The sequence below is a fragment of the Heterodontus francisci genome, chromosome 9, assembly GCF_036365525.1.
Source record: "Heterodontus francisci isolate sHetFra1 chromosome 9, sHetFra1.hap1, whole genome shotgun sequence".
Lineage (NCBI taxonomy): Eukaryota > Metazoa > Chordata > Chondrichthyes > Heterodontiformes > Heterodontidae > Heterodontus > Heterodontus francisci.
In genome coordinates, this window is record NC_090379.1 from 7,845,697 (window position 1) to 7,868,362 (window position 22,666).

Sequence of the window (22,666 nt, forward strand, 5' to 3'; positions counted from 1 at the left end):
GCATATCCCCCACTCTACCATTACCATCAAGCCAGGAGACCAACCCTGGTTCAATGAAGAGTACAGGAGGGCATGCCAGGAGTACCACCAGGCATACCTCAAAATGAGGTGTCAACCTGGTGAAGCTACAACACAGAACTATCTGCGTGCCAAACTGCATAAACAGCATGCTATAGACAGAGCTAAGCGATCCCATAACCAGCGGATCAGATCTAAACTCTGCAGTCCTGCCACATCCAGCTATGGATGGTGGTCGACAATTAAACAACTAACTGGAGGAGGTGACTGCACAAATATCCCCATCCTCAATGATGGGGGAGCCCAGCACATCAGTGTGAAAAATAAGGCTGAAGCATTTGCAACAATCTTCAGCCAGGAGTGCCGAGTTGATGATCCATCTCGGCCCCCTCCTGAAGTCCCCAGCATCACCGATGCCAGTCTTCAGCCAATTCGATTCATTCCGCGTGATATCAAGAAACGACTGAAGGCACTGGATACTGCAAAGGCTATGGGCCCTGACAATATTCCGGCAATAGTACTGAAGACCTGTGCTTCAGAACTTGCTGCACCCCTAGCCAAGCTGTTCCAGTACAGCTACAACACTGCAATCTACCCTGCAATGTGGAAAGTTGCCCAGGTATGTCCTGTGCACAAAAAGCAGGACTAGTCCAACCCGGCCAATTACTGCCCCATCAGCCTTAACTCAGTCATCAGTAAAGTGATGGAAGGTGTCATCAACATTGCCATCAAGCAGCACTTGCTTAGCAATAACCTGCTCAGTTTGGGTTCTGCCAGGGCCACTCAGCTCCTGACCTCATTACAGCCTTGGTTCAAACACGGACAAAAAAGCTGAACTCGAGGTGAGGTGAGAGTGACTGCCCTTGGCATCAAGGCAGGATTTGACCGAGTATGGCATCAAGGAGCCCTAGCAAAACTGAAATCAGTGGGAATCGGGGAAAACTCTCCACTGGTTGGAGTCATTCCTTGAGCAAGGGAAGATGGTTGTGGTTGTTGGAAGTCAATCATCTGAGCTTCAGGATTGCAGGAGTTCCTCAGGGTAGTGTCCTAGGCCCAACCATATTCAGCAGCTTCATCAATGACCTTCCTTCAATCATAAGGTCAGAAGTAGGGATGTTCGCTAATTGCACAATGTTCAGCACCATTTGTGACTCCAGATACTGAAGCAGTCCGTGTAGAAATGCAGCAAGGCCTGGACAATATCCAGGCTTGGGCTGATAAGTGGCAAGTAACATTTGCGCCACACAAGTGCCAGGCAATGACCATCTCCAACAAGAGAGAATCTAACCATCTCCCTTTGACATTCAATGGCATTACCATCGCTGAATCCCCCACTATCAACATCCTAGGGGCTACCATTGACCAGAAACTAAACTGGAGTAGCCATATAAATACCATGGCTACAAGAGCAGGACAGAGGCTAGAAATCCTGCAGCCAGTAACTCACCACCTGACTCCCCAAAGCCTCTCCTCCATCTACAAGGCACAAGTCAGGAGTGTGATGGAATACTCTCCACTTGCCTGGATGGTTGCAGCTCCAACAACACTCAAGAAGCTCGACTCCATCCATGACAAAGCAGCCCGCTTGATTGGCACCCCATCCACAAACTTTCATGCCCTCCACCACCAATGCACAGTGGCAGCAGTGTGTACCATCTACAAGATGCACTGCAGCAATGCCTCAAGGCTCCTAAGACAGCACCTTCGAAACCCGCGACCTCTACCAACTAGAAGGATGAGGGCAGCAAATGCGTGGGAACACCACCACCTGCAAGTTCCCCTCCAAGCCACACACCATTCTGACTTGGAACAATATCGCAGTTCCTTCACTGTCGCTGGGTCAAAATCCTGGAACTCTCTTCCTAACAGCACTGTGGGTGTACATACCCCACATGGACTGCAGCGATTCAAGAAGGCAGCTCACCGCCACCTTCTCGAGGGCAATTAGGGATAGGCAATAAATGCTGGCCTGGCTAGTGACGTCCACATCCTGTGAATGAAAGAAAATTGTAGAATGGTTTGGTTGAGTGGGCTGAAAAGTGGCAAATGAAATTCAATCCAGAGAAGTATGATTTGCATTTCGGGAGGGCAAATAAAGTGAGGGAATGCACAATAAACTGAAGGTTATTGAGAGGCGTAGAAGTGAGACCTTGGAGTGCACCTACATCGGTCCCTGAAGGTGGCAGGACAGTTAGATAGAGTGGTGAAGAAGGCATATGGATTGCTTCCCTTTATTAGCCGAGGTATAGAATACAAAAGCAGGGATTTAATGCTGGAACTGTGTAAAACGTTGGTTAGGCCTCAACTGTAGCATTGAGTGCAGTTCTGGTCACCACATTACAGAAAGGACCTAATTGCTATGGAGAGAGTACAGAGGAGATTTACAAGAATGTTGCCAGGGCTTGAAGGTTGCAGCTATGAAGAAAGATTGGATAGGTTAGGGTTGTTTTCCCTGGAACTGAGGAGGATGAGGGGTGACTTGATTGAAGTGTACAAAATTGAGGGGCCTAGATAGGAGACAGGAAGGACCTGTTTCCCCTGGTGGGGAGGTCAGTTACCAGGGGACACCGATTTAAAGTGATTGGGAGAAGGATTAGAGGGGACATGAGGGGCAACTTTTTCATCCAGAGGGGGTGGTGGGTGTCTGGAATTTGCTGCCAGGGTGGAGGCAGTGACACTGAGTTCTTTTAAAAGGTATCTGAATTGCTATAACCTGCAGGGCTATGGACCAGGTGCTGGAAGGTAGGATTATTTTGGGTGGCTAGTTTATTTGGCTGACGCGGACACGATGGGCTGAATGGCCTCCTCTGTGCTGTACTTTTTCTATAGTTCTATGGAAGGGAGGGAGGGAATGGTGTGGGAAGGATGGCATGTGATCATCAGAAGGGCGTTATGGATTGGGATGGCATGGAAGGAAGAGGATGCGATGATGGAATTAGTTAAATATACTAATTTGACTGAAAATGTTTTGAGAGTCTCTGCTAGCTAGTTTATATTAAAACCAGCAATTTGGTTTCAGCTTTTCACTGTTGACTTGCAAACGCCCAACTTTGTAGCAAGTAAAAGAGCTTTACAACCAATTTGAAGCACTTTTGAAATGAGACTGTAATGTAGGAAACGCGGCAGCCATTTTGCAAACTGCAAGCTCCTGCAATTGGCTGCTGTTTTTCCTACATTATAAAATAAAGTACTTAATTGGCTGTAAAGTTCTTTGGGAAGATCTGAGGTCATTCAAGGCACTATAGAAATGCCTGTCACATCACCTGATTAGCAGCCACCTTTCAAGTCTGAAAGTCTACTTCCTCCTTTAAAAATTTATTCTTGGGATGTGCATGTCGCTGGCAAAGCCAGCATTCATTGCCCATCCTTAATTGTCTTGAAGGCTGTGGTGAGGTCATGAGTGCACTCAGGAGCGGTTTTGATACAATAGTGAGTGGCTTTCTAGGCCCTTCAGAGTATAGTTAAGAGTTAACCACGTTAATACAGGATGGAGCCATATGTAGACCCTGACTGGCAAGGACAGCAGGTGTCCTTCTCTGAAGGACATTGGTGAATCCCTTGGAATTTTATGACAATTGTGGTCTCCTTTTTATATTTTCAAATTTATTTTTTAAGCTGAATTCGAATTCTCAAACTATCCTTGATGGGATTTGAACTGACCCTCTAGATTATTGTAACAGTAATATAACTCCTACACTACTGTAGTTGTTTCATAAGATATAAAACATCTAACTGAGTTTTAGTATGATCAGCCATCGTGTGATGCTTCCTGTCCACTGTCCTCTTAAAGTATCAAATTGATGCTTCTGTTTGATATGAGTGAGTTGACTATATTTACTGTCGATTGTCAATATTTCTGTACAGCAGCCTTGCTCCAACTCAGTGAAGGCTTCCCCAAATGAATGTCACTGCAGGACCTTATAGGCTGTTAACAGGAGCGTCATTCTGTCACAAAAGTAAAATGCTGTGAATGGTGGAAATACACAGCAGGTCTAGCAGCATCTGTGGGGAGAGAAACAGGGTTGACGTTTCAGGTTGATAACTAACCGTTATTCTGTGCTGGATTGAAACTTGGGTCTGGTGGATTTTCAATAGTGCCAGGTGCCCACTTGAGAAGACAGATGGGGCTTCAGTTTAGTATCTCATCTGAAAGACAGAACCACTGACAGGGCAGCATTCTGTCAGTATTGCATTGGGAGTGCCACTCCTGAGCCACAGTTGATACCTAAGCAATTAATAACCTGACGAGTAGCTTGAAGTTACTTTGTGTCTTTTGATTTTTCTCAATGCAAAGCAATTAATCTTATTTCCTCCCTGTCTTTTCAGCTGTCTGTACGGATGGCAAGGACAATTCTGTGATGAGTGCATCCCATACCCAGGCTGTGTCCATGGGACTTGCGTGGAGCCATGGCAATGCAACTGTGAAACCAACTGGGGGGGTCTGCTCTGCAACAAAGGTATGCGTGCGTCAAGCACCTTTGCTTCGGGAGATGAACGAAAGTAGTGTAAGGAGGGAATCTGTTTTATAGTGATTAGGGTTAATTTACATATTGGTACCAGTATTCTGTAGGGGACTTGAATCAGTTTTGGTGTGAGATATTTTCAATGCATCGCCTTCTACCTAAAGTAACTGACCTATGCTTACCAGCATCTCTCCACGGCATTCTGCCAGCTAGTGATATTTCCAGATACAAGTCCAGTTTGATGAGTAGAATCTGTACTTTTACCAGTCAGACATACTGAAAATTTGGCATTAACACTCTCTGGACAAATGCTTTGTTGTTTACTACAACTATTACCACTCCCTTTGTCTTTTGTTCCATGACATCTGTCGTTTAATCTCTCCCACCCTCCTCTTTCCTTTTGTTCTTCTCTTCCTCCTCCCCCCCACCCCCAACCCTTCACATTTCTAAGACTGTTGCCTTTCATCACAACTGGCAAAAGGTAGAAATGTCACAGACCTCTGACGTTAATTCTGTATCTCTCGCCACAGATGCTGCCAGACCTGCTGAGTACTTCCAGCACTTTCTGTTTTTATTTCAAATTTACAGCATCTGCAGTATTTTGCTTTTTTTTTTTTTGTTTTTATACTGAAAATTTCACCCACCCATCAGGGCAGCTCATTGAAATTCTAGTGCTGATCTTTTTCCTGTCTGAGAAGATGCTGCATCAGTTACTCGAGTCACGTACATATCATTTTTCAGTTTAGTGCAGACATTTTCTTGCTGCTAATTTTGTGGCTTTTTATGTAGAGATTTTTACCTCCACCCCTTCCTCCTCCTTATATCTTCCCTGAGTGGTCAAATATCCCAGAAACAGTTTTCCGGTCTCTATCAGGAGATGTGTTGGTTTCCCTCAAAATGGGCTTTGTTTTAGAACCTATATTTTTGCCCTTCTCACTGTTTACAAAGTCCCCACAAAATTGTGATCAATTGCAGTACGGGGAACTGATGGTGTACACTACATAGGACTGGCCAGGACCCAGCAAGTATTATGGGGCCCTACTTGCTTGTTTCATCTGTCCCTCAAACATTCTTCTGTCAAAAAGCTGTCCAGCTCCTTGGATTTGCCAACATTTAACTGTCTCCACTGTCTTGGGCAGTCTGTCCTACACACTTCCCATTTTTGTGTACACAAATGTCACTTTTCTGCGTTCAAGTCTATGTTCTGGCTATGTTGAAAAGGTCATTTGCTTGCACCCTTAAGAATCTTGACAACTTTTGGTCTACCCTAAGTGCCTTTTCTCCATGTTAAGCAACCTGAGTGGGGTTGATTCAGGTTCCAGTATGATGATCTGACTGCTGTAATCGTGACTTCATTATTTTAAGAACCGGGTTTGGTTTGTCAAAGGACAGTTTGAAAGAAACAGACTTTAAATTCCTTGTGAAGATTGAACTATGACTGGTTGGTCAGTGATTTATGAGCCCAGGTTACCCTGGATAAATAACTAGCATTGTTCACAAACTCTGTTGGATGTCTAGTATCTTGATCTCAATGTGTGCGTGTGGCTTTTGCGTCCAACCCTTAAACTCAAACCAATTCTTTTTATTCCTGAAGACTTAAATTACTGTGGGACACATCATCCCTGCGTCAATGGGGGGACCTGTATGAACACAGAGCCTGACGAGTACCAGTGCGCCTGTCCTGAAGGATATTCCGGCAAGACCTGTGACATTGGTAAGTGTGCAATGTACAGTAGCTACATAGCCACCTCTGCTCTCTCATATAGTGAAGCTCTTGTTTTGGTAATGTGACTTATCCCGAAATGCAGTTCTGTTGGTCTGCCACCCTTTGGCTGTGTGTGAACAAGGTAGTATGGTATGGTAGGCTAATTGACAGCATTTTAAAAAAAAATTCATTTCATGGAATGTGGGCATTGCTGGCTACACCAGCATTTATTGCCCATCCCTAATTGACCATGGGAAGATGGTAATGAGCTGCCTTCTTGAACTGCTGCAGTCCAACTGGTGCGGGTAGGCCCACAGTGCTGTTAGGCAGGGAGTTCTAAGATTTTGACCCAGCAACAGTGAAGGAATGGTGATAGAGTTCTAAGTCAGGATGGTGTGTGAGTTGGAGAGGAACTTGCAGATGGTGGTGTTCCCATGCATCTGCTGCCCTTGTACTTCTACCTGGAAGAGGTTGCGGGTTTGGAATGTGCTGTCTAAGGAGACCTGGTGAGTTGCTGCCATGCAGGGGAAGAGAGAGAAATACTTTGCTGGCAAGTCTGATACTGTTGTCCCCACACACATTATCTAGCAAAGGCCATGTGTATAGAATGTCCGAAGAAGGGTCATTGACCCGAAACGTTAACTCTGCTTCTCTTTTCACAGATGCTGCCAGACCTGCTGAGTGGTTCCAGCATTTCTTGTTTTTATTTCAGATTTCCAGCATCCGCAGTATTTTGCTTTTATTTTCTGTATAGAATGTCTGTCTGATTTTCAAAAAAAAATTTCTCCTGCTGCCACCTCCCTTCTCCTTCCCTCTGCTGGCCCCCAATGTAACTAAGGGATGCTCGGGGAAATTACAGCACAACTATGACAACAACAAAGTACCTTCAACATATTAAAGTCCCAAGGTGCTTAGCAGGAGCATTATAAGCAAAATTTGATAGCAAGCTACTTAAGGCAATATTAGGGCAGATGACCAAAAGCTTGGTCAGAGAAAGCGGTTTTAAGGAGTAACTTTAAAGGAGAGGTTTAGGGAGGGAATTCCAGAGCATTAGGGCCTAGGCAGCTGAAGGCACAACTGCCATTGGTGAAGTCATTAAAATTGGGAGTGTTCAAGAGGGCAGTATTGGAGGAATGCTGATATCTCGAGGATCGAGAGGCTAGAGGATGTTAAGAGATGGGGTGGGGCATTATCCATTGAGCCAACAGGAGAGGAGACGCAGAATTTAGGAATTTTGCCGGAAGAACCAAGGGGAAAGTTAGAAGAAATGATTTCACACAGGGTTATTAGAACATGGAATGCTTCAGAACAAAGGGCTGTTGTGGTAGAAATTATGACATTTAAAAGGAAATTCAATAAGTATTTGGAAAGAAAAATCTAGAACAGTGAGGACAAAGAAATGTGATTAAAATAAGTTCTTGTTGGAGAGCTAACATAAGTATAGTGACCAAATGGCCTCCATCTTTGCTGTTATTTCCATGTTAAATAGCCAGCTTCAGATTCAGACCTTGCATTTTGGACCCAGAGTTCCTTTGTGTTGTGCAGTCCCTATACAATGCAACTTCTAGCTTTTAAACCATAAATATCAGTCATTGAGAAGGCAGCATCAGTCAGAATTGGGGAAAATGGCCTCTGTTGCTCCTAGGAGAGGGTTCTTTATGCATCTTTGAGTTTCATTCTAACTCTCTGATCTTCTGCTTCCAGCTGAGCACGCTTGTGTATCCAGCCCATGTGTAAATGGAGGAACCTGCCATGAAATACCATCTGGTTTTGAGTGTCACTGTCCTTCGGGTTGGAATGGGACAACCTGTGCAATTGGTAGGTTACTACACCAACGACAACTTGTATGTAAATAGTGCCTTTAATGTAATAAAAGAACCTAAGGTGCTTCACAGGAGCATTATAAAGCAAAATTTTACACCGAGCAACATGAGATATTAGGAGAATGACCAGAAACGTGGTCACAGAGGTAGATTTTAAGGAGCGTCTAAAGGAGGCGAGTGCTGGAGAGGTTTAGGGAGGGAATTCCACAGCTTAGGACCCAGGCAGCTGAAGGCACAGCCACCAATGGTGAAACAATTCAAATCGGGGATGCTCAGGAGACCAAAATTACAATTGACAGTGGCTGTGATAAGGGGGTACGTAGTGGTCATTATTTGAAGGTCGAAAGGTTCAATATGATTTTGTGCAGCAATTGACATCAATCCACATTTCCCAAGAATTCCTATGTAGATTTTACCCATAACACAGCAATGAGAATATAACTGCTGTGCAGGATCGGCTACCTGAAACAAGCTGTCCTACGAACATACAAATTAGGAGCAGGAGTAGGCCACTCGGCCCCTCGAGCCTGATCCGCCATTCAATAAGTTCATGGCTGAACTGATTACTCCACATTTCCACCTACCCCCGATAACCTTTCACCCCCTTGTTTATCAAGAATCTATCTACCACTGTCTTAAAAATATTCAAACTCTGCTTCCACCACCTTTTGAGGAAGAGAATTCCAAAGACTCATGATCCTCTGAGAGAACAAATTTCTCCTCATCTTTGTCTTAAGTGGGCGACCCCTTATTTTTAAATAGTTCTAGATCCTCCCACAAGGGGAAACATCCTTTCCACATCCACCCTGTCAAGACCGCTCAGGATCTTATGTTTCAATCAAGACGCCTCTTATTCTTCCAAATTCCAGCGGATACAAACCCAGCCTGTCCAATCTTTCCTCGTAAAACAGCACACCCATTCCAGGTAATAGCCCAGTAAACCTTCTCTGAACTGCCTCCAACGTATTTACATCCTTAAATAAGGAGACCAGTATTGTACACAGTACTCCAGATGTGGTCTCACCAATGCCCTGTATAACTGAAGCATAACCTCTCTACTTTTGTATTCAATTCCCCTGACGATAAACGATAAAATTCTATTACCTTTCCTAATTACGTGCTATGCCTGCATGCTAACCTTTTATGATTCATGCACGAGGACACCCAGATCCCTCTGCATCTTAGAGCTCTGCAATCTCCCACCGTTTAGATAATGTGCTTTTTTTATTCTTCCTGCCAAAGTTGACAATTTCCCACTTTCCCACATTATACTCCATTTGCCAGGTCTTTGTCCACTCGCTTATCAATATATCTCTTTGTAGCCCCCTTATGTGCTGTTCACAAGTTACTTTCCTACCTATCTTTGTGTCATCAGAAAATTTAGCAATCATACCTTCGGTCCCTTCATCTAAGTCATTTATATAAATTGTAAAATGTTGAGGCCCCAGCACAGATCCCAGTGGCACACCGCTCGTTGTGTCTTGCCAACCAGAAATTGACCCATTTATGCCAGTTTCCTGTTAGCTAGCCAATCTTCTATCCATGCCAATATGTTACCCCCTGCACCATGAGCTTTTTTCTGCCGTAACCTTTTATGTGTGTGGCACCTTATCAAATGCCTTCTGGAAATCTAAGTACAATACATCCACTGGTTCCCCTTTATCTACAGCACATGTAACTCCCTCAAAGAACTCCAATAAATTGGTTAAACATGATTTTCCTTTCACAAAACCATGTTGACTCTGCCTGATTACCTTGAATTTTTTTAAATGCCCTTTAATAATAGCTTCTAACATTTTCCCTAAGACGGATGTTAAGCTAACTGGCCTGTAGTTTCCTGCTTTCTGTCTCCCTCCCTTAATAAAGGAGTTACATTGACTATTTTCCAATCTAATGCAACCTTCCCCGAATCTAGGGAATTTTGGAAAATTAAAACTAATGCATCAAACTATCTCACTGGCCACTTCTTTTAACGCCCTAGGATAAAGTCAATGGTCGATCTCTCTGCACGAAAGCCACGCTGTGCCTCAGGGTAGATGCGTTCGGCCAGCTTCTGGAGCCTGTTCAGAGCGACTCGAGCAAAGACTTTCCCCACTATGCTGAGCAGGGAGATTCCACGGTAGTTGTTGCAGTCACCGCGGTCACCTTTGGTTTTTATAGAGGGTGATGATATTGGCATCGCGCATGTCCTGAGGTACTGCTCCCTCGTCCCAGCACAGGCATAGCAGTTCATGTAGTGCTGAGAGTATAGCAGGCTTGGCACTCTTGATTATTTCAGGGGTAATGCTGTCCTTCCCAGGGGCTTTTCCGCTGGCTAGAGAATCAATGGCATCACTGAGTTCCGATTTGGTTGGCTGTATGTCCAGCTCATCCATGACTGGTAGAGGCTGGGCTGCATTGAGGGCAGTCTCAGTGACAGCATTCTCCCTGGAGTACAGTTCTAGGTAGTGCTCAACCCAGCGGTCAATTTGTTTGCGTTGGTCAGTGATTATGTCCCCCGATTTAGATTTGAGGGGGGCGATCTTCTTGATGGTTGGCCCAAGAGCTCTCTTCATGCCATCATACATTCCTCTGATTCCATTGACATGCTGTTCTCCCTTCGTCAGATACAGGAGAAATGCCGTGAACAACAGATGCCCCTCTACATTGCTTTCATTGATCTCAGCAAAGCCTTTGACCTCGTCAGCAGACGTGGTCTCTTCAGACTACTAGAAAAGATTGCATGTCCACCAAAGCTACTAAGTATCATCACCTCATTCCATGACAATATGAAAGGCACAATTCAACATGGTGGCTCCTCATCAGAGCCCTTTCCTATCCTGAGTGGTGTGAAACAGGGCTGTGTTCTTGCACCCACACTTTTTGGGATTTTCTTCTCCCTGCTGCTTTCACATGCGTTCAAATCCTCTGAAGAAGGAATTTTCCTCCACACAAGATCAGGGGGCAGGTTGTTCAACCTTGCCCGTCTAAGAGCGAAGTCCAAAGTATGGAAAGTCCTCATCAGAGAACTCCTCTTTGCTGACGATGCTGCTTTAACATCTCACACTGAAGAGTGCCTGCAGAGTCTCATCGACAGGTTTGCGGCTGCCTGCAATGAATTTGGCCTAACCATCAGCCTCAAGAAAACGAACATCATGGGGCAGGACGTCAGAAATGCTCCATCCATCAATATTGGCGACCACGCTCTGGAAATGGTTCAAGGGTTCACCTACCTAGGCTCAACTATCACCAGTAACCTGTCTCTTGATGCAGAAATCAACAAGCGCATGGGTAAGGCTTCCACTGCTATGTCCAGACTGGCCAAGAGAGTGTGGGAAAATGGCGCACTGACACGGAACACAAAAGTCCGAGTGTATCAGGCCTGTGTCCTCAGTACCTTGCTCTATGGCAGCGAGGCCTGGACAACGTATGCCAGCCAAGAGCGACTTCTCAATTCATTTCATCTTCGCTGCCTCCTGAGAATACTTGGCATCAGGTGGCAGGACTATATCTCCAACACCGAAGTCCTTGAAGCGGCCAACACCCCCAGCTTATACACACTACTGAGTCAGCGGCGCTTGAGGTGGCTTGGCCATGTGAGCCGCATGGAAGATGGCAGGATCCCCAAAGACACATTGTACAGCGAGCTCGCCACTGGTATCAAACCCTCCGGCCGTCCATGTCTCCGCTATAAAGACGTCTGCAAACGCGACATGAAATCGTGTGACATTGATCACAAGTCGTGGGAGTCAGTTGCCAGCATTCGCCAGAGCTGGCGGGCAGCCATAAAGACAGGGCTAAATTGTGGCGAGTCGAAGAGACTTAGTAGTTGGCAGGAAAAAAGACAGAGGCGCAAGGGGAGAGCCAACTGTGCAACAGCCCCGACAAACAAATTTCTCTGCAGCACCTGTGGAAGAGCCTGTCACTCCAGAATTGGCCTTTATAGCCACTTCAGGCGCTGCTTCACAAACCACTGACCACCTCCAGGCGCGTATCCATTGTCTCTCGAGATAAGGAGGCCCAAAAGAAAAAAAAAAGAAAAGGATAAAGTCCATCAGGATCCGGGGACGTGTCAGCCCGCAGCTCCAATTTGTTCAGTACTATTTCCCTGGTGATCGTAATTTCCTTGAGTTCCTCTTTCCTTTCCATTTCCTGACTTACAGCTAATACTGGGATGCTACTTGTATCCTCAATAGTGAAGACCGATGCAAAATACCTGTTTAATTCATCTGCCTTCTCCTTATACATTATTAATTCCCCAGACTCACGTTCTATAGGACCAACGGTCATTTTGTTAACTTTTTTAAGTATCTATAGAAACTCTTATTATCTGTCTTTATATTTCTAGCTGACTTCCTCGCATATATCGTTACAGCATATCGATCTTTGTCACTTTTTGCTGTTCTTTATATTCTGTCCAATCTTCTGACTTGCCTCCCACCTTTGCGCAATTATAGGCTTTTTATTTAAGTTTGATACTATCTTTCGCTGTTTTAGTTAGCCACGGATGGCGGGTCCCACCCTTGGAATTTTTCTTTCCCGTTGAAATGTGTCTATTCTGTTTATTCTGAAATATCGACTTAAATGTCTGCCACTGAATCTCTATTGACCTATCCCTTAACCTGATTTGCCAGTTCACTTCAGCTAGCTCTCCTTTCATGTCCTCATAATTACCCTTAAAGTTTAAAATACTAGTCTTGGACCCACTCTTGTCTCCCTCAAACTGAATGTAAAATTCACTCATATTATGATCGCTGCGACCGAGGGGCGCCTTAACTATGAGGTCATTAATGAATCCTGTCTCGTTGCACAATACCAGGTCCAGTATAGCCTGCTCTCTGGTTGGCTCCAGAATATATTGTTCCAAGAAATTATCCCGAAAATATTCTATGTACTCCTCATCTAGACTACCTTTGCCCATCTGATTTTTCCAGTCTATATGTCGGTTAAAATCCCCCATAATTATCACTGTGCTTTTCTGACAAACTGCCATTATTTCTTCCTTTATACCCTCATCCTACAGTGTGGTTAATGTTAGGTGGCCTGTGCACCACTCCCACAAGTGAATTCTTGCCTTTTATAATTTCTCATCTCTACCCAAACTGCTTCGACATCCTGGTTTCCTGAACTTGGGTCATCCCTCTCTATTACGCTAATACCATCATTCTTCTTCTTTGGCCTCCTTGTCTCGGGAGACAATGGGTAAGCGCCTGGAAGTGGTCAGTGGTTTGTGGAGCAGCGCCTGGAGTGGCTATAAAGGCCAATACTAGAGTGGCAGACTCTTGCACAGGTACTGCAGATAAAATTGGTTGTCAGGGCTGTTACACAGTTGGCTCTCCCCTTGCGCTTCTGTCTTTTTTCCTGCCAACTGCTAAGTCTCTTCGACTCGCCACACTTTAGCCCCGCCTTTATGGCTGCCCGCCAGCTCTGGCGATCGCTGGCAACTGACTCCCACGACTTGTGATCAATGTCACAGGACTTCATGTCGCGTTTGCAGACGTCTTTAAAGCGGATACATGGACAGCTGGTGGGTCTGATACCAGTGGCGAGCTCGCTGTACAATGTGTCCTTGGGGATCCTGCCATCTTCCATGCGCCTCACATGGCCAAGCCATCTAAAGCGCCGCTGACTCAGTAGGGTGTATAAGCTGGGGATGTTGGCCGCCTCGAGGACTTCTGTGTTGGAGATACGGTCCTGCCACCTGATGCCAAGGATTCTCCGGAGGCAGCGAAGATGGATTGAATTGAGACGTCGCTCCTGGCTGACATACTTTGTCCAGGCCTCGCTGCCGTGGAGCAAGGTGCTGAGGACACAGGCTTGATACACTCGGACTTTTGTGTTCCGTGTCAGTGCGCCATTTTCCCACACTTTCTTGGCCAGTCTGGACATAGCAGTGGAAGCCTTTCCCATGAGCTTGTTGATTTCTGCATCGAGGGACAGGTTACTGGTGATAGTTGAGCCTAGGTAAGTGAACTCTTGAATCACTTGCAGAGCGTGGTCCCCGATATTGATGGATGGAGCATTTCTGACGTCCTTTCCCATGATGTTCGTTTTCTTGAGGTTGATGTTTAGGCCAAATTCGTTGCAGGCAGCCGCAAAACTGTCGATGGGATTCTGCAGCCACTCTTCTGTGTGAGATGTTAATGCAGCATCGTCAGCAAAGAGAAGTTCCCTGATGAGGACTTTCCGTACTTTGGTCTTCGCTCTTAGGCGGGCAAGGTTGAACCTGCCACCTGATCTTGCGTGGAGGAAAATTCCTTCTTAAGACTTGAACACATGTGAGAGCAGCTCTATCACGCTAATACCATCATTAATTAACAGCTATCCCTCCACCTTTTCTTAGCTTCCTGTCCTTCCTAAATGCCATGTACCCTTCAATATTCAGATCCCAATCTATGTTATCCTGCAGCCATGTCTCTGTAATGGCTATCAGATTGTATTTATTTGTTTTTATTTGCGCTCCCAGTTCATCTGTTCTGTTTCAAATGCTGCGTGCATTCAGATACGGAGTCTTTAGTATTGTTTTAATTATTTTTGTAACCTGTAGCCTTATCTGTTGATTTACTGTTAGATTTGTATGCTCTGTCCCTTCCTGTCACAGTCTGTTTATCATTTCCCATATTAATACCTTTCTCTCTTGCCTTGTCTCTACTCCTTGATTTACCTTATCTTCCCAAATTTCATCCCTTGCCCCCGCTATTCAGTTTAAAACATTCTACTTCCCTAGTTATGTGGTTCGCTAGAACACCAGCCCCAGCACAGTTCAGGTGTAGACCATCCCAATGGTACAGCCACCACTTTCCCCAGTACAGGTGCCAGTACCCCATGAACCGGAACCCACTTCTACCACACCATTGTCATCCATTCATTGTTCACAGAAAGTAAAAACATTTATTCTGTTATCATCTCCTTGGAGAGAACCTCTCCATCAGAATCCCTTCTATAGCTTACATTTTTGAAAGAGCCATGAGTAACAGCATGGAGGAGGATTTATCAGAGATATTACTGTTGGAGAGTGTTGATGGCCTCATTGGGGGAACTACACGAGATACTGAGTCTGATGGTGCAAGGTGCTTCCTCTGAACAGCACCAAAAGGTCGCCGGTTTCAAAGCACACTCATTGGGCAGTGCCAACAGGTTAACAGAACACACATATTGGACATTACCAAGGAGTCGTCAACTGCTGAGAATGCTCATTGGACAGCAGCACTGGGAAGTTGGGAATTCCCGAGGGAGCAATGTTGAACATGAGCTTTCCACTTTGTACATTCTGCTTCCGTGCACTGAATGTAGAATGACCTGTGGTCTGGGTAGCACAATGCCAGACTTGTTGAGTCAACAGTCAGTATTTCAGGTAGTGGGAGCACATGAGCATGAATAAGTGGAGACCAGGTGGGGGTAAGGGCAGAGGGTCAAGGACAAGTTGATCTCAGGATTCTGTTGTGCATTTCAGCAAACCTCATTTAAAGACATTTAAGCAGAGATTAGATAGTCATCTTGCCCCTCTGGGTGTTACCACGACTATCTTGGGCCTGAGGTTAATTGATTCAATACACGTAATTCAGCTCCCTTACACTGTGGTTCCCTCAATCAGGCTGCGAGTACTTTTACCCTACAGAACAGTGTGGATTCCAACTGAAATTCCACTCTTCATGTTTCAGATGCACCCACGATTACAGATATATCCTAGACATTTAACATTCTTCAAACTGTTGTTTATGTCACCTCCTAAGATCCGCTCTCAATGTTATACATTGCTAAATGCACAATCTTGACCACTGCAGCAGTATCGACTCACTCTATCTCAAAGCTATCCTGCTCCACAGTTTCATTTTCTCCTCCTCCTCATCCAGCATGTTGGGGAAACCCCACTTGCCAAGACTGAGGCACACATTATTTCGCCACATGAACATTAAAACTTAAAATTGCAAGTCCTTACTGGAAGGATATTTGCATAATACCAGACAATTTTGAAACAATGGGGCCCAGCAGTTCTTCCCCAATACACAAATGGTCAAACCAGTTTTAGTCACATGACTATCTGGCTGGAGTTTTGAATTCAAGCTCCAAACAAAGGTTTGAGGAGGCAAAGCTGTGTGGTGATGGAGTAAAGACCTCTCCTGGAACCGAGAACATCTCTTCTCCTGTCTGCCTGCTCATCTCTCAGGTAACAGAAATCATTGAAGACACATAAACTCTGAGAGAGAAAAGGTTTCCTACGTGAACAAGGTTTAAAACTAATACTGGGCCCCAATGAAACGCAAGACTATATTTTCAATCAAGGACTACAACAAGCTCGAGAAACAGTAACAAGATATTGCCTTAAACTGTTCTACTCTCTTCTCTTTTCTATCCCTATTTTGCATGTTTATATTGCGTGTGCAGGCTAGCATGAGCGTGTCATATATCCGTAGGCATGAACTGTATTAGAGTTTGAGTTTAAGGTTGAATAAATTTCCTCTTGCTGCTTTAAACCAAAGAAAGCCTGTTTGTGCTCATTTCTCTGCCTTATAATTGGAAAGTTGTGAACAAGGTTTCACAAAGGGGGAGTTCAAGAAACTCTTTAAAATTAAACCCTGTTACAATAAGACCAGATGAAGACAGCAAGAGACTCCTAGACACATTGCTCACCTGGTCGTAACAGGCACTTTAACAAATACTTTTTTATCTTCCTTTCAGGTGTGAAGAATCGCAAGCTCCAACAACTCATGAGCATCAATACCCCTTTGGATCCTCCTCCTTCCCTCCCCTCTGATCCCATCTATTTTTGAATCTGGCCCCTTTCCTTGTCTTCATGATACCCCCTGACCTTCCCCCCTCTGACTGAGCGATCAGTCCTCAGCAAAGGCATCAGCTTCATCCCTTACGCCCCAACCTCAATGAATATGGAACTTGGCATGATGCTGAACTCTTCTTCCATTGCATCTGCACCCACTTCTTTGGCTAGGAGTCCCTCCCTGCACACCTGCTCAGTGGGTCGGTCTCCAGTGTTCTCCCTCCACCTGGACCCCTCCCTCTGGCCTCTTAACCTCCCTCGATCTTTTCATTGAGAACTGCCGGCAGGACATCGGCCGTCTCCATTTCTCTGCTCCCCTCACTCACTATAATCTGTCTCCCTCTGATCTTACTGCACTCCGTTCTCTCGGGGCCAACCGTGATATTGTCATCAAACCTGCTGTTAAGGATGGTGCTGTTGTTGTCTGGCATACCGACCTCTACTTAGCATACACTTCCTCCTACCTCCCTGTGGACCATGACCCCACTTCTAAATATCATGCCATTGTATCCAGGACTATCAATGATCTCATCATCTCTGGAGATCTTCCCTACCATGGCCTCTATCCTCTGTCCCCCAACCCTGGACAGCTTACATCTACCTCCTTCCCAAAATCCACAAGCATGACTGCCCTGGCAGACCCATTGTTTCAGCCTGTTCCTGTCCCACTGAACTGATTTCTTCTTATTTCGACTCTATTTTTACTTCCCTTGTTCAGTCTCTTCTCACCTACATGAATGACTCTTCCGATGCCCTCTATCACGTCAACAGTTTCCCGGCCCTCACTGTCACCTATTCACCATGGAATTCCAATCCCTCTACACCTCCATTCTCCATCAGAATGGAGGCCCAACAGTCCCATCCTCCACCACTCTCCTCCACCTAGTTGAACTTGTTTTTGCATTGAACAACTTCTCATTCAACTCCACTCACTTCCTCCAGATAAAAGGTGTTGCTTTGGATATCTGCATGGGGCTTAGCTATGCATGCATTTTTGTGGGATATGTGGAATATTCCTTGTTCCAATCCTACTCTGGGCCTTCTCCCTCACCACCTCTTCTGGTACATTGATGACTGTATCAATTCCGCTTCTTGCTCTCACCCTGAACTGGAAAATTTCGTTGACTTTATTTCCAATTTCCACCCTTCTCTCACCTTCGCATAGTCCATCTCTGACTGTTCCCTTCCCTTAATTGACTTCTTTGTCTCCATTTTTTCAGGAAAGGCTAGCAAACAATATACACTATAAGCCCACTGACTTCCACAGCTACCTGGACTGCATTTGTTCACACCCCACTTACTGCAAGGACTCTATTCCATTCTCCCAGTTTCTCCATCTCCGTCGCATCTGTTCAGACAGTGTAACCTTCCATATTAGCACTTCCAATCTGTCTTCCTTTTTCTTCAACTGAGGACTCTTCCAACCATGGTTGACAGGATCCTCAACCGTGTCCGATCTCTTTCATGCACTTCTGCTTTCACCCCTTCCCCTCCTTCCCAGAACCATGATAGAGTTCTCCTTGTCCTCCCTTTCCACCGCACCAGCCACCGTATTCAACTGATCATCCTCTGCCATTTCTGCCACCTCCAGCATGATGCCACCACCAAGCACATCTTCCCCTCCCCTTCTCTCTCGGCATTCTGAAGGGACCGTTCCCTCCACAACACCCTGGTCCACTCCTCAGTTACCCCCAACACCTCCCCACTTTCCTACGGCACTTTTCCATGTAGGAACTCCTTCTAAGTGAAACAAGCATTTACTTGTACTACTTTCAATTCAGTATACTGTATTTGCTGCTCGCAATGTGGTCTTCTCTACATTGGGGAGACTAAACGCAGACTGGGTGACCACTTTGCAGAACACCTCCATTCAGTGGACAAGCATGTTCCCGAGCTTCCTGTTGCTTGTCATTTCAAATCTCCACCTTGCTCCCACTCTGACCTTCCTGTCCTTGGCCTGCTGCAATGTTCCAAAGAAGCTGAATGCAAGCTTGAGGAACAGCGCCTCATCTTTTGACTAGGCACTTTACAGCCTTCTGAACTCAACATTAAGTTCAATAATTTTAGATCATAACCTCTGCCCCCATTTTTTTCCTTTTTCTCATTTTTGTTTTTTTTTCTCCATGTCCTGATTCTGAATCCCTGTACTTTGTGTTTGGACATCTGCTATTCTGCCATCTACATCCCATCCAGACATACAATCTTTACTTGCCTTTGTACCATGAAACCTTTTGTTATTTAATGTCTCCTGTCCTCTACCCTATCACAGACCTTCCCTTTGTTGTTCCCCCCCCCAGCCCCCCCGCCCCGCCAGCCCCCCCTTCACTTGCTCAAATCCTATTATATTTCTAAACTTTGCCAGTTCTGAAACATTAAATCTGCTTTTCTCTCCACAAATTTACCTTACCTGCTGAGTATTTCCAGCATTTTCTATTTTTGTTTCTTGTCCTCTGTTTGGCATTTTTCTGTGATGGTATGCAGAGTCTGGTTAACGATGGTTGGAGGGAGCACTTGGAGGGAAAAAAAGGCAGAAAATTATGCCTTGCATCTTGTTTTCTAATAAGTTGCCTTTTGGAAGCTTTTTATCGTGACAACAGAATGGTCAGATTCTTGCAGTTGCATCTCTTGTAAGGTTTGGTTGAGGTAGAAGATCAGCCACGATCTCATTGAATGGCGGAGTGGGCTCAAAGGGCTGAACGGCCTATTCCTTTCTCTTGGGTTCTTGTCTTGTGTTGTGTTGTTTGCCCTGCCCAGTGAGTTTCCTGTGGAAGCATTCAGTTCTGCGTCATGTCTGTGATGACTTTAGCTAAGATGCCCAAAGATAGTCTGTAATCCTTTTCATTGAGAAGGAGGGCATCCACCAATTTGGATGACCAAGCCTTCTGAATGACTTCTGGCCACGGTTGGTGCAAGATTCCAGGCAACCCAAGAAGGTGAGACGAGTTCGGGAAAATTAAATTGGGAACGGGGAGGTTTTACCCTTTTCTCTTGTTAAGTGACCTACACATTGCAGAACTGGAATTCTATGAGGAAATAAAAAAGAAAATGCACAATCCTCTCCAAGTCGCACAGCATCCTGACTTGGAACTATAATCACCATTCCTTCACTGTTGCTGGGTCAAAATACTGGAACTCCTCCCTAACAACACTGTGGGTGTACCTACTGCACATGGACTGCAGCGGTTCAAGAATGCAGCTCACCACCTCCTTCTAAAGGGTATTTAAGGATAGGCAGTACATGCTGGTCTTGTCCACATCCTGAATGAACAAATTTAAAAACATAAAAGTTGTATAGTTCTTGATTTCTTAAATGTCTCAAAGCATTTTCCTACAATTGATCACTTTGAAATAGAGTGGACTGTTAATTAGGCAAACATGGTACCTGATTTGCACACAGCAAGATTCCAAAAATGAAGAACCAATTTGTTTCTGGTTACGATGGCTAAAGGAGGAATTTTGGCCTGGACACTGTGATCGGACACTTGCTTCTTCTCTTCAAATAATACTAGTAGCTGGAGGGTGACACGGCTTTGGTTTAACATCTCAGTTTACCCACGAGCTGCTCTGAACTGTCAAGCAGAATGCGTTCAGTCCCCTGGAGCTGGCTGGAATCCACAGCCTACTGATCGAGCTGATCGCCACAGCTGGCACTTGTATGTGGGTGACTGAGTAATGAACTGAAGATTTGAAGAAGCACATTATCTGTTCCTTAAATTCAGGGCTAATGTTTGTCATTCTCCCTAAATACTGTATGCTAACTCCCTCCAAGTGATCATTTCTGTTCATTTTGGTCTGTATGTATAAAGGTTGAACAATATTCAGTGACTTGGAAAAAGCTGTACCTAGTCCATAACCTAATGTTTTGTAGTAATTATTTGAGTTTCTACATTATTAATGTGCTTTCTCTCCCCCTCTCTACAGATATAAATGAATGCGTGTCTAGTCCTTGTGCACATGGTGGGACTTGTATTGATCGCATTAATGGATTTGAGTGCATCTGCCCACAGCAGTGGATTGGGAAGACTTGCCAGCTGGGTAAGGAGCTTCGTGCAGGCTTCTGCTCGTAAATGGTTTGTAACTAAATGAATAGGTTATAGATAGTGTCCTGCCGGCAAGCCCGTAGCTACAGATGATCTTCGCAGGAAGGTTAAATGGAGTTGTAGTACAGGTCAGCCATGATCTAATGGGATAGGAGGACAGGCTTGGGGGCAGAATGGCCTACAGAGCACAGGATCTTGCTGCATTATCATTCCAGCTCTTGGAAGCAGTCTGGGGAGGACGAGGGTGTGGTGGCTTGGCCTTGAATGGGGTTGGCATTGCTTCAGTTTGGTGCCCTGTCGGTGGTGGTGCTCAGTTTCTTTCCTGCAGCCTTAAATGCTCCAACTTCTGTTTCCTGTTTTTAAATTGTAGTGATTGCTGTATGGGGAAATAAAATATATAATCTGCCTGTGGTGACCTGGAAAATGGTTTAGATACAAAAATGTATTAATATCCACAAGCAGGCACCTGACCCTGTAATAAATTTCAAGTGTTTTCTTTAGGTGGGAATCTGGCAGATACCATTGCAGGGGAAACCTTTGCTCCTTTATTAGCTCGTCTAGGCCTAATTAGATCTTTTTTGGTGATTTTTTTTTAATAAAGATATTTTAGGACTTTTTTGCAGTTGGAAGCCATTCTTTCCCCCCCCCCCCCCCCCCCCCACCTGCACCTTGCCCCCTTCTCCCAGCATCTAGCATCTCCCAACAGCTAAATTGCTGAAAGTACTGTGGTCTGTGAAGGTCGCAGGTTCCATGCTAAGATAGCTGCTCTTGGCTGGAACTGTGCTGTTCAGGAGTGATGTCAAGATGCACTTTTCTCCACACAGGTTAGTGGAAATCTGGAAGTCTCTCCCCTCAATACTTTTGAGGCTGGGGGTCAATTGAAAATTTCAAAACTGAGATTGATTTTTTTTGTTGGGTAAGGGTATTAAGGGTTATGGAATCAAGTTAGGTAGATGGAGTTAAGCTACAGATCAGCTATAATCTAACTAGAATGGTGAGTCAGACTTGAGGGGCTGAATGGCCTCCTACTATTCCTCTGTTCCCAAGACAGCAAGGTTTGAACAGAGATCTGAACCTTCACCCCCTTGTGTATGCTGCCAGTCTCCAGTGACCTGTGCTGTGATCACTGGGGTCTCAAAGCCCATGATCATGGGTGCAAGGAGTTGTTGGAGGTACACAGCTCTTCCTCTCTGTTCTCATACTGGTGGACAGAACAGTGCATGGATACTACTGATGAGGAAAAATAGTCACATCGTCAGGCAGGAACAGAGGTGCAACTGAAATATGCTCAACCTGGCTTCAAGTTCTTGTGATATCTCTGCTCACATTTATTTTAAATAATGTGACTAGGTGAAGTGGGTTCTTAATTGTGTTTGGGTCTTTCTCCAGCTAATCTGCTTGCATGCTTTTTAAACTGCGGTTGCTGATTCTCTTTCTCTCTTTCTGTCTTTCTCTCTCGTTCTCTCCATGTCCTTTCACAGATGCTAATGAATGTAAGATGGAGCCTTGCGTTAATGCTTATTCTTGCAGAAACTTGATTGGTGGATATTACTGTGACTGCCTCCTGGGATGGTCTGGACAGAACTGTGACATCCGTCAGTATTCACTTTATATTTTTGTTTACATGAAAATACATGTGTACAGTATTGATGTGTTGAGTTAACAATTGGCTAGAGTTTTTCGAAAAGCAAAGATGATACTTTGAATCAGTACAGATTGACCTCTGCTCCTGAATAACTGAGTGAAGTGGGAGTGATATAGATCACCAGGGTCTTTGATTCTCAGGATGTGGGTGTCACTGGCAAGGCTGGCATTTATTGCTTAACTCTAATTGCCCTTGAAAGTGATGGTGAGTTGTCGCC

The 22,666-nt window shown here is 45.0% G+C and overlaps 1 protein-coding gene across 3 annotated transcripts in view; it reads left to right on the forward strand.

Moving 5' to 3' along the window:
* jag2b (jagged canonical Notch ligand 2b) overlaps positions 1-22,666 on the forward strand; it is a 244,731-nt gene that overhangs the window by 156,898 nt on the left and 65,167 nt on the right. For 2 of the 3 annotated variants that reach the window (XM_068038507.1, XM_068038509.1), the window contains 5 exons: positions 4,345-4,475; positions 6,076-6,195; positions 7,891-8,004; positions 20,686-20,799; positions 22,286-22,399. In XM_068038507.1, coding sequence (XP_067894608.1) covers positions 4,345-4,475; positions 6,076-6,195; positions 7,891-8,004; positions 20,686-20,799; positions 22,286-22,399 — 593 coding nt within the window. The remainder of the gene's footprint in view (positions 1-4,344; positions 4,476-6,075; positions 6,196-7,890; positions 8,005-20,685; positions 20,800-22,285; positions 22,400-22,666) is intronic. The other variant, XM_068038508.1, reaches the window with a different exon arrangement.